The sequence below is a fragment of the Coregonus clupeaformis genome, chromosome 33, assembly GCF_020615455.1.
Source record: "Coregonus clupeaformis isolate EN_2021a chromosome 33, ASM2061545v1, whole genome shotgun sequence".
Classification (NCBI taxonomy): domain Eukaryota; kingdom Metazoa; phylum Chordata; class Actinopteri; order Salmoniformes; family Salmonidae; genus Coregonus; species Coregonus clupeaformis.
In genome coordinates, this window is record NC_059224.1 from 13,554,595 (window position 1) to 13,567,233 (window position 12,639).

General features: G+C 45.9%; 1 protein-coding gene across 1 annotated transcript; it reads right to left on the reverse strand.

Moving 5' to 3' along the window:
• Window positions 1–293: 293 nt before the first annotated feature.
• Window positions 294–12,340, reverse strand: LOC121548506 (SNW domain-containing protein 1). The gene is made up of 13 exons (XM_041859962.2): window positions 12,236–12,340; window positions 11,603–11,756; window positions 11,132–11,293; window positions 10,316–10,518; window positions 9,086–9,190; window positions 8,834–8,903; window positions 7,656–7,721; window positions 7,417–7,533; window positions 6,976–7,120; window positions 6,351–6,453; window positions 5,459–5,576; window positions 3,954–4,117; window positions 294–574 (listed from the first exon to the last, which is right to left on the reverse strand). Exons 1-13 carry the CDS (start codon window positions 12,310–12,312, stop codon window positions 382–384), a joined length of 1,677 nt encoding a protein of 558 aa, XP_041715896.1. The 5' UTR covers window positions 12,313–12,340; the 3' UTR covers window positions 294–381.
• Between the last annotated feature and the right edge of the window lie 299 nt (window positions 12,341–12,639).

Below are 12,639 nucleotides of genomic sequence, written 5' to 3' on the forward strand. Positions count from 1 at the left end.
TAAAAACCTTTACAGGCGGGACTCTGTTCCATGTAAAGATTAAGGGATGGCGTAAAGAAAAAAAAAAGGTAATTATCAACACAGATGTAAAGAACAATCCCTGCTAGGTCCTGGGGGTTTCAGCCACACAACAGATGAGACAGACGTATTTCAAAGTTTAAACAAAAAGGAAAATTAATTGGAGACGCTAAAATGGCAACTTCTACTTTTCAAAATGTTTTCTGAGATTTTGTGCCAAATGAACGCTACCCTCCCATCCCCCACTATCAGACTTGTCTTGGGTGGGAACTGTTGGTTCAAAACATTCGCAGCCATTTTGTGACTACTGAGAGCTACCCTCCCATCCCACCAGACTGGGTCTCTCTCTCTCTCTCCGTCCTCTCACTCCTTCCTGCGTTTCTTGTCGTGGTCGTAGTCCTTGGAGCCTCTACTGGTGGAGGGTCTCTTGGAGCCGCCGTGCTGCTTAGCCTCCTCCAAGAACTTGTCCAGACCGAACGGATCCTCCTCAAACTGGACGGGGCCGTCACGACGAGGACCGTGGTCCGTACCAGAGAACTCACGGTCCGGAACAAACCTGGAAGGGGAGGAGGAATCAGTTGCATGCTGGGCAAAAAATGTGCACCCATGTCCACCAGGATTAGAAGTTCCTTTAGTTCCCTGCAACCCTGGGGCGTAGAGGTGAGGGGACAGAGGTAGGGAAAGTTTAATCATTTGGAAATAGATAGTGTTCACTCAAAAATGGTTGGGTGCTGAATTCTGGTAGGTACATAAGAGGACAGAGTTGCCATGATCCATATGAAGTGCAGAGCCGAGTAAATAAATGCATTAAATAATTAATCCTTTGAAGTATTTTCCATTTAACTTTCTACATCTAATGTCTCCATATTTGAAACGTAATAAGGGCAGGTTGAATTTACCACTGATCGCCACCATCTATCAGATACACTGTTCCATAGGGTTTATCAGCCTATAGCTAGTAACACCTGTCCCTGTTAAAGTGACCCATTATCTATAGCCCAATAAAGAAACCAATCACATAAAGAAACCAATCACATAAAGCAGCCAGAAAAACCAAGGAAGACTGTCTTTGAGGAGACACTGGACATCAGGGGAGGGATGCTCCAGATGAAGTAAAGACTTTCTGCTCTGGCATACGCACTATACGGTCGACTCCTGTTAAGAACCGCACGCTCCACTTAGTGCAATATCACTATAGTACCTATGCACTGGAGCGTTCTCACGTTGGGTACGCAGGGTATAAATTAGGCTTAAACGTTGCATTTATCAGCAGTGGACCGTGCATCTCTCCATATGTCTCTCCCCAGAGAGGACGCCGCAGTGGCAGGGAAACAGCATGTTACTCTGTATGAGTGTGTCCAGTATACAAAACATTAGGAACAGCCCGTTGGCCCTCAGAACAGCCTCAGTTCGTAAGAGCATGGATTCTACAAGGGGTCGAAAGCTTTCCACAGGGATGCTGGCCCATGTTGACCTCAATGCTTCCCACAGCTTGTGTCAAGTTGGCTGGATGTCCTTTGGGTGGTGGATCATTATTGATACACACAGGAAACTGTTAAGTGTGAAAAACACAGCAGCGTTGCAGTTCTTGACACAAACCTGCAGGTTCTAGTTTGATGTGATCGTGAATATTGTCCAGTCATATTGTCACGTGCTGCAAAGAAGGACCTAGTTAATCTGCAGCTGGCCCAGAACAGAGAGCCACGTCTTGCTCTTCATTGTAATCAGATGGCTAATATCAATAATATGCCTGTCTCTCTTGGCGAAGAGTTGAGGAAAGTGACTGCATCTGTTCTTGTTTCTATTGGAAACATTAATGCGTTTGAAATTCCAAATTGTTTGCATTAGTCAACTTACACACAGCACTGACACACACACTTACCCCACCAGACATGCCACCTGGGTCTTCTCACAAATTCAAGGAAACATACAGTATTATACAGAGCCATGATTGCATAGAACTCCCTTCCATCTCATATAGAGCAAGTGAACAGAAAACCTGGTTTCAAAAAACAAATAAAGCAACACCTCACGGCACAATGCCTCTCCCCCATGTGACCTACTTGTTGTGTGTATGTACTAACATGTATGTGGAACTGATAGATGCAAACATGTTTTTAAATGATAAAGTATTTTGTCTGTAATGTCTTTCTGGTTATGTGTCGGACCCCAGGAAGGCTAGCTGTCGCCATTGGTGTCGGCTAATGTGGATCCTAATCAAATCTAAATGTTATAAACGTATAGTTCTATTTGTCACCATCGCATCAATTCAGGCAATTTACCGCAATATGGATTTTTGTCCACATCGCCCAGCTAGATGTCCCAGTCATTTCCATACATGTCATTGTACATATGTACAGTCCTGGTCAAAAGTTTTGAGAATGACACAAATACTAATTTTCACAAAGTCTGCTGCCTCGGTTTCGATGATGGCAATTTGCATATACTCCAGAATGTCATGAAGAGTGATCAGATGAATTGCAATTAATTGCAAAGTCCCTCTTTGCCATGAAAATTAACTTAATCCCCCAAAAACATTTCCACTGCATTTCAGCCCTGCCACAAAAGGACCAGCTGCCATCATGTCAGTGATTCTCTCGTTAACACAGGTGAGTGTGTTGACGAGGACAAGGCTGGAGATCCCTCTGTCATGCTGATTGAGTTAGAATAACAGACTGGAAGCTTTAAAAGGAGGGTGGTGCTTGAAATCATTTCTTCCTCTGTTAACCATGGTTACCTGCATCATCATTGCTTTGCACAAAAAGGGCTTCACAGGCAAGGATATTGCTGCTAGTAAGATTCCACCTAAATCAACCATTTATCGGATCATCAAGAACTTCAAGGAGAGAGGTTCAATTGTTGTGAAGGTGGTGTCAGGGCGCCCAAGAAAGTCCAGCAAGTGCCAGGACCATCTCCTAAAGTTGATTCAGCTGCGGGATCAGGGCACCACCAGTGCAGAGCTTGCTCAGGAATGGCAGCAGGCAGGTGTGAGTGCATCTGCACGCACAGTGAGGCGAAGACTTTTGGAGGATGGCCTGGTGTTAAGAAGGGCAGCAAAGAAGCCACTTCTCTCCAGGAAAAACATCAGGGACAGACTGATATTCTGCAAAAGGTACAGGGATTGGACTGCTGAGGACTGGGGTAAAGTCATTTTCTCTGATGAATCCCCTGTCCGATTGTTTGGGGCATCCGGCGGGGAAGACAAGGTGAGCGCTACCATCAGTCCTGTGTCATGCCAACAGTAAAGCATCCTGAGACCATTGACGTGTGGGGTTGCTTCTCAGCCAAGGGAGTGGGCTCACTCACAATTCTGCCTAAGAACACAGCCATGAATAAAGAATGGTACCAACACATCCTCCGAGAGCAACTTCTCCCAACCATCCAAGAACAGTTTGGTGACGACCAATGCCTTTTCCAGCAAGATCATAAGGCAAAAGTGATAACTAAGTGGCTCGGGGAACAAAACTTCTGAAATGTTGGGTCCATGGCCAGGAAACTCCCCAGACCTTAATCCCATTGAGAACTTGTGGTCGATCCTCAAGAGGCGGGTGGACAAAAAAACCCACAAATTCTGACAAACTCCAAGCATTGATTATGCAAGAATGGGCTGCCATCAGTCAGGATGTGGCCCAGAAGTTAATTGACAGCATGCCAGGGCGGATTGCAGAGGTCTTGAAAAAGAAGGGTCAACACTGCAAATATTGACTCTTTGCACAAACTTAATGTAATTGTCAATAAAAAGCCTTTGACACTTATGGAATGCTTGTAATTATACTTCAGTATACCATAGTAACATCTGACAAAAATCTCATAACACTGAAGCAGCGAACTTTGTGAAGACCAATACTTGTGTCATTCTCAAAACTTTTGACCATGACTGTATATATCTAACAGTATATACACAGAAGGGTAATGTAACAGATGGCCTTGCGTACTTGTTGGTCTGCATGAGTGTGTCCAGGTCGTCGCCATACATGTCCTTGTCAGAGCTCTTGGTGGGCCGGTAGATGTTCTGAGCCATGTCGGCGCCTCTCCTGAACGGCTGGTCGTACACATTGTACATCTCATCCTCCCCGCCTGCAAAACCGCTGTCCATACCCTGGTAAACAATGACATCAGACTTAGAATGGGATTGTTCAAAAAAACTACCAGGGAAGCACACAACTTTCATAACCTTCTTTGTGAGAACCACTTGACATTTACGAACAGATGTATTAACAGCCAGCGGATCCCACTGACACTTGAGAGCCTTTATTAACCCCTGACAATAAAGTGTGTGTATTAGTGGTGCGCGGGCAGATGTTTTTTCACCTGCCCGCAATTGCTAACAACCCATCTGCAACAGACTATATGTGATAAAGTGAAAATCTGAGGCCCACTCCTGACCCTAACCCGCCAATATAGAAATTGGACGGAATGATTTTGGGATATTTGACAGAGGGTGCAGGACTTAGTTTTGCTTGATGTAGACGTTTCTGTTTATAATTTCCGACATTTTGGTAGGCTATCCATTAGTCAACTTGTCATGAATGCTTCAATCTAGTTGACATTGGTAAAGTTCTCGGTCACCGCTGCTTCTTTCGCGGAGCAAAAACGTTTAGGGACTGGAGAGAAAATGCCATAACAAAATAGAGAAATGGGAAAGATTTTCTGTGTAAAACGTTCAAATGACATCAGTTCGACTGGTAGTAAGGAAATAGAAAGCAGTGAAAACTACCCAACATGTTTCTGATAAGACTTCAGCTCAGCTTGGATGCATATTTTATGTGGTTGAAATACTATCAGCTTCTATGATGCTGATAAAGATAGCACTACCTGTGCATTGGCATTCTCTCAAGATGCTGAAAGAAATAAATCATATTTCTCCACTCCTGTTCCCGAGTCAAAATGTAGCCTACATTTGGTATCATAGCGGAGCTACACGGGACACATAACATAGCCGGCACTGCTATCATCCTCTTTTACCACTTCACCAAATCTTTCCCAAACACGACTTTTCTGGCCCTCCCTTCTCTTTATCTTCACCTCTCCATTTCACAGCTTCTTCTCTTATTGAATTAAACTCAAATAGTTGTTTTTGCCTCCATGGTTCGACGAGAACTTTTACTGCCTGTCCCCAAAATATTTGGTAATTGGTGTGTAAGGTATTTGGCATGCATACAGTTAGGCCCTCAGCCTTATGCACTAATGCCAGATAGGTTTTTCTTTCATTATTTTAGACTAAATGTAGCCTATAGATAGAAATCGCACAAGAATGATACATTTATTAATTTAAAGTTTTGTTTTCTCTTTATTCAACCCGCCCGCCACCCACCCGGACTTCATCCACACAATATTTCATGACCCTAAACCCGCCCGGCAGATATAACCGTGGGCTATAAGTCAACCCATGCATCACTAGTGTGTGTGTAGGTGTGTGTGTGTGCGCACTCCATCTCACCTTGCTCTGGTTGAACAGTCTCTGGTCGTACTGAGCCTCGCTGGAGGCCCTAGGGTTGGGCTGGCCCAGAGCGATGAGCTCACTGATATCTCTGTCCTGGTCTCTCTGCAGCTTCGACCTGACGATGGGAATAAAGGAGGAAGGACAGAGACAACAGGATAACTATTCATTTCAGGTGTACTGCAATGGAATGCAGCTTACGAGCTAAACCTAGCGCCCCCAACCTGCTCCAAACCGCCTGGGCACGGTCCGATAACGTTACCCTCCCAATCTCTACAAATCTGCAGATGATCACGTCCAGCACACAGCAAGGTTAAGTAGTCGCTGTGGGTCTCTAGCTCTCCCTCACTCCCCATCTTCACTCCCTGCCCCTCCCTCTCTCACTCCCCCTCTTCACTCCCTGCCCTTCCCTCACTCCCTGCCCCCCCCCTCACGCCCTCTCACTTGCTGTCTCTCTGTCGCACTGCAGTCGTAGCAGACAGACAAGGGGTCAGGGCTGGGTGCTGCTGTGGCCAGCTGCATTCATTCAACATTTCTTGTGCGGCGCACAATTGGCCCAGCGTCGTCCAGGGTAGGGGAGGGAATGGCCGGCAGGGATGTAGCTCAGTTGATAGAGCATGGCGTTTGCAACGCCAGGGTTGTGGGTTCAATTCCCAAGGGGGGCCAGTATAAAAAATAAAAAAAATGATTCACTAACTGTAAGTCGCTCTGGATAAGAGCGTCTGCTAAATGACTAAAATGTAAATGTAAATGTTACGCACCATGTAGATAGGTGTGTGTGTGTGTGTGTAAAGTGAGTGTGTCGTGTGTGTGGCTGGAGTGCATGTGTGTGTATGTGATGGTGTATGGACATATGGTTTGTGTATGTATGCGTTGTTAAAGAAGCATGTACCGCTTATCGGGGGCGGCTCTGGAGATGTTCCTGTCGTGCTGTCTCTCTTTCCTCCGGTCATGACGGATCTCGTCACGCTCTCTGGCCTCACCGTCCTCTCCAGCTGACACAGGAGAGACGGAGGGAGGAGAGAAATAGAGGGGAGGTATAGGAGAGGGAGTGATAGAGGGAGGTATGAGAGGAGAGAGATGGAGAAGGAACAGGGGATGGAGAGATGGAGAAGGAACAGGGGATGGAGAGATGGAGAAGGAGCGATGGAGAAGGAACAGGGGATGGAGAGAGTAGGACAGTGCAGGGGAAGAGAGGGAGCAACGTGGTTACCAGGAGGCTCACTCACATAAACAGAAATGACAGCTGAGTCCTCCCTCCACATGCACAGAGCTACTTGGACAAGACTCAGAAAGATCTATTGGTTTGTGTTTCTCAATGCTGCGTTTGGTTAAACATTGTCAGTATATTTAATTTCAAATGTACTTATTAAGGATTTATGTGACCATGCACACAGCTTTACTACTCTATATATTGGAAGTCCTTGTACAAGAAAACATGAAATCATAAACAGATGACCTGATCCTAGATCTGTGGTTAGGGTAAACCTGAAGGAGGAAGAGGGTGGTGGACTGACCTTTGTCCCCTCCGTGACCTTTGATCCCTGCCCTGCGGTCCCGGGCCATCTGAGCCAGCTCTCTGAGCTTCTCCTCCTTCTTCTCCTTCTCTTTCTGGGCCATCTTCTTCTCCACCTGGGCTCTCATCTCCACAGCCTCTCTGGCCTAGACAACACACAACGGGAAGAATTGCTATGTGAATCAGCATCATGTTCTATACTTAAGGTCACAAGCGTAAGTGTGACTCACAGACATAAAGGCTTAGACACAGAACAACAAAGAGAGAACACAGCACAGAATCATATTTTCATGGTGACAGAATCACTCTGAAATCAAGAGCATACAGAATTGTAGTCAGCTTTGAAAATGGACACAGAGAGATGACCAGATATTTCAGAGAGGCTCTGAGAAGTTGCTAGGCACAGGACAAACACCAGGGTCCAAAACCACAGACTGTTTACCTTTCTGTCAGCGATGTAGAGCGCCTCGGCCAGTTTGGCAAAGTTCTCGTTGATGTGAACGGTCTGCAGTCCTCTCCCATCTGCAGCCAGACGCTTGTCCAGTGGGATGGTGTAACCCTAGAACACGGAACACAGGAGTTGGGCTTCGTCCAATGTCGTCGCTCTTGGCCTCAAACAAAGACAAATGTCTCATTGATTCACTAATGCCTCCAGAGGGAGGAAGCAGAGTTAGTCAGTACCTTTGCGTTCTTCCAGTTTGAAATACAGGGAGGAATCTTCCACTCCTGTTGCTCCTTGACAGTCATCTGAAAGGACAGAGAGAAAACACTTCACGTCTTTGTCCAACATTTACACAGCTAGAGGGAGAAAGTTCTAGATGAAATGTATTGAATTGACCAAATGCTTTTTTTGTATGTTTTTATTATTTATTTTTTACCCCTTTTTCTCCCCAATTTCGTGATATCCAATTGGTAGTTACAGTCTTGTCCCGTCGCTGCAACTCCCGTACGGACTCTGGAGAGGCGAAGGTCGAGAGTCATGCGTCCTCCGAAACATGACCCTGCCAAGCCGCACTGCTTCTTGACACACTGCTCGCTTAACCCGGAAGCCAGCCGCACCGTATCCGAGGAAACACAGTACAGCTGGCTGTGACAAATTATTAAAACTATTTAACGTTTAAACTGACATTTTTCTCTCTCGTTCATTTTATTTTCTTCATAAAATGACATGAATTCACATTTCAGAAATGGTCCTGCGTACGACTGCTAGGGGGCAATGCAGTTCAATGCACCGCAGTCATGGCTACCTACCATCTTGTAGTCTGGTTCTAGATATGCCATCAGGGTATTGAAGCCGACATCCTCTACCATTGACAATGGCTGCATATCAACTGTAATCATTTCTGTAATGAGCGCTGTGATTTTCTCACTCCGTCCCTTATCGCTCTGCTGCCAGCAACGGGTTTGGTCTCACGGCGCCTCCCTTTCAGCATTGCACCTGTACTGCCACTGCAGCTCAATTACACTTCGCAAAGTTTGCATTTCATCACCTTCTCATTTAACTTCTCAAAGTATTGCCGTACAGGTCTTCGCTGCTGTCGCTTCCTTGTCTCACTCTCTGCCATTTTACCAACAGTTAACAACGATGACGTGTGGAGCGCTTTATAGCCGAGGCAAATCATTTGAAAGATGCATATCTCCTACTTACAGCATTATTGCATTAGGTATTTGTTACATTTAAATGTTTTGCCTTTATGATGATCAGGACATGTTAGTGGTATTTCTGTGATAACTGCACCGGGATTTGAATATAAATAAATAAAAAGGTTTTGGTTAGGGATTTTTTTCTAAACGTTAAATGATCCCAAATTCGTTCAAATGTTTAAACGTCCCACCCCTAGTCTGAACCCCAACGGTACCTTTCTGCTGGGGGAGTGCATGACTGGTGCAGGAGGGGAGGGAGGTCCACGAGGAATCTTCTTGTTGATCCTGAAACAACAACCAAACATTACATCCTAGTTAACGCAGGGGGTGGGTTCTAGTCTACATCAGTTTTGTTTAAGGATGTGCATGACTCGAGTTCCCCCAGCAAGATAATAAAAGTGACAAGCATGTAAGTTAAACGGGTTTAGCGTGAATTTAGTCAGTGACCATGATGAAAATGTACTTACTTGAAGCGTGGGGGCTCCATGGGATCCTTCTGCATCTCCACCATACGGATGACCCTCTGCTTGGCCCCGGAGTTGAAGGCCACACCCTGCTGGGAAGGAGTGTACCTGGGGGAATAACACACAAGGTATCAGCATCTACATGCCCATTTCAATAAACCACACAAACACTGAATCCATTATAGGTTTCATGGGGACTGTCCTGAACGTGAAGTAAATGGAAGTATGCGATTGTACTTTTGTGTTCAGACCACAATGATGATTTCTAAATTGCGTCTGAAAGACGTAGTATTATATTATTCTGTAGGACAGAAATACATACAATGATGTAAAATGTGTGCATCATATACACTGAGAGGCCAGTTTATTAGGTACACCAGCCCGTTCACGAAAATGGTTCGCTCCTACAGACAGTGAGTCACGTGGCCGTGGCTTGCTATATAAAGCAGGCAGACAGGTACCAGTTACTGTTCGATTTAATGTTAGAATTGGCAAAACGAGTGACCTAAGCGACTTTGAACATGGTGTGATCGTGGGTGCTAGGCACTCCGGTTCCAGTATCTCAGAAACGGCCGGCCTCCTGGGCTTTTCACTCACGACAGTGTCCAGGGTTTACAGAGAATGGTGTGACAAACGAAAAACAGCCAGTCAGCGGCAGTCCAGTGGCCAAAAACTGCTCGAGAGATCGAAGGAGAATGTCAAGAATCATGCAAGCATTCAGGCGGGCCACAAACAGGCCAACAACAGCGTGCAGAAAAGCATTTCGGAACGCACAACTCGTCGGTCCTTGTCACGGACGGACTTTTGCAGCTGACGACCACATCGGGTTCCAATCCGATCAGCTAAAAACAGAAGAAGCGGCTCCAGTGGGCACGCGATCACCAACACTGGACAACTGAGGAGTGTAAAAACAACGCCTGGTCCGACGAATCCCGGTTCCTGTTGCGTCATGGTGATGACAGAGTCAGGATCTGGCGTAAGCAGCATGAGTCCATGGCTCCATCCTGCCTGGTGTCAACGGTACAGGCTGGTGGTGTAATGGTGTGGGGAATGTTTTCCTGGCACACGTTAGGTCCCTTGATCCAAATCGAGCAACGTTTGAACGCCACACCTTGTACAATCCACCGCCCAAAGAATTCAGGCTGTTCTGGAGGCAAAGGGGGGTCCGACCCAGCACTAGATGGGCATACCTAATAAACTGGCCACAGAGTATATCACAGAGAGCAACCATACCTGATGTACTGTGCAGGGGCCTGCTTGTCTGCTGCCCTCACAGGCATGGCTGCAGCGATCTTCTGAGAGACCTGCTTCATCAGAGCATCACGGGTCTTCTCTGTCAGCTCTTTGACAGCCTCCTCGTCAGGCTTCTGCAGCTCAGGAGCATCATCGTTCAGCACTTCCTTAGGAAGCAGGTCTGTGTACTTACTGAAGATCACCTGCACAGGGAGAACAGAGGAGACAGCTGAACATACAAGAAACTGAACTCTACACTGGTTCTCTATGGCAGCATCTATTCAAATGATGGCTCTTCGTTTAACACAGGATCTGGTCATGAAACAGCTTTATTTACTTGGTAACTGTATGACAATAACAATGGTGGCTCACAGCACAGAAAAAGTATTCAGGCAATTTCGTTCCCTAACGGCATAAATCCAAATAAAAAGGACCAATAGGCTTCCTTTATGTCACAGACTCATCTGAGAATGTCTTGTAGATCTAGCTACACCAAGCAGACCAGCTGGATATCTTTTAGTTATTTACGCATTTTGTTTTTACCCCTTTTTCTCCCCAATTTCGTGGTATCCAATTGGTAGTTACAGTCTCGGGAGAGGCGAAGGTCGAGAGCCGTGCGTCCTCCGAAACACAACCCAGCCGAGCCGCACTGCTTCTCGACACAATGCCCGCTTAACCCGGAAGCCAGCCGCACCATTGTGTCGGAGGAAACACCGGCCGGCTGCGACAGTGCACAGCTAGCACTACGATGCAGTGCCTTAGACCACTGCGCCACTCGGGAGGCCCGACCAGCTGGATAACTAATAATATTCTTACCTTGTCCTTGCCCTGTCCCTGTCTGGCGATGGCGTCGTATTTGATCTTGCCCTCAGCGTCCACCTGAACGGCCAGTGCGTTGGACGTCTTTTTCTTCCTACCCATCTCCAGAGGGAACTGGGCAACGTGGATCTCTGGGAAGGCACCGCCATCACCAAAGTCCTACAACACAAAACAAGGCAGAGAGTCAAACAAACTGTGAGATTATGAGGAAGAAGCTATGTGGAGATGTACCTCCATCTCCAAAGTCCTACAACGCAGGTGAGCCCAACACACACACCAAGAGGAAGTCTCACATTACATATTTTCTGCAGTGTAATTTCTAACACAGCACCAACAATAGCACACTCTTGTAAGGCTTTGACTGTCCCTTCCATTTTACATAGAGTCCCTTATAAGACAACTCATAGCTAACACCGAATAACAGCATAATTGAAACCATTAAACTAGGTATGGAGTAAATCTCAGTACCTCCAGAGAGCGGGGCACCCAGCTCTTCCTGTAGCCGTAGGGAGGGGGTTCTCTGCGGGAGGAGACCAGGGCGGTGGAGTGGGACCTCTGTGCCCGGGCTCTCTCCTCTGACTCCAGCTGGTCCTGGGACAGCTGGGTCGGCGCCGGTAGAAAGCTGCAGGCAGACAAACAAAATACTAAGTTGTCATTCTTTTTTCGCTATTAAGTAGAATTACCGCAATTCAGATATCTCGACTGTAAACAAGGCTATCTAGCTACCTAACGTTAGCGTACGGTGCATGTGCTAGCTTCAAAGGCTTGTTTTGAGACACAACACAAGGTTGTGTTCGCACTAATAACATCAAGGTATATTTTCTAATAAACCTGACCCCGATACACCAAATAGCTAGCTAGCTAATCCCCAAGACAAGAAACCACCAGAGAGCAGTTAGCTAAAGTTAGCTTGCTAGCTAGCCAACTAGGCCAGGAGTTAGCCTAACTAACTAAATGCTAACTACCAAAACATCGATTTCAAAGAAAGAATATGGGGGTAAGACGTTAGTAACGTTAAATAATGTGTTAACATGCCATTTTATCATTTACAGGTGTTATACATTCTGTAAAATATAAATAAGGCCTTGCCACACGACTCACCTCGTAAGCGACATGTTTAATTTCTTCCGTTGATCGCACAGACTAACGTCACACGTAGTGGACGCCACTATGTTCATGATCTCGCGATATTGGATTGGACATTGTTTTCTCACCGCACTAATCAAAGTCATCATCAATGCTTTTCCAAAAGTCACCACACCATCCCATCCGTACGCCTATTGAAAAGTGTTTCTGGATTAAAAAAGATATTGAACAAGTTGTTATTGAAATATCAGCAAGTCAAAACAAGTGTTGCCTATTGTGTCTGGAAAAGAGAAGAAAAAGACACACAGTGCACAATGTTAGTGAGGTAGGGATATAAAGCACTATTAACTAATCGACCTGTAAATCCAACATTTCAGCTACATGTGACTTACTCTTTAGCATGTGAGGTCATCAGTCGA

Excerpts from the sequence above, each read along its gene's own strand:
- LOC121548506 (XM_041859962.2), bottom strand. The coding sequence starts at position 12,312 with ATGAACATAGTGGCGTCCACTACGTGTGACGTTAGTCTGTGCGATCAA. Across the intron at positions 7,121-7,416 it reads TCTACATCGCTGACAGAAAG|GCCAGAGAGGCTGTGGAGAT; the intron begins GTAAACAGTCTG and ends TGTGTTGTCTAG. Across the intron at positions 5,577-6,350 it reads AGAGCCGCCCCCGATAAGCG|GTCGAAGCTGCAGAGAGACC; the intron begins GTACATGCTTCT and ends TCCCATCGTCAG.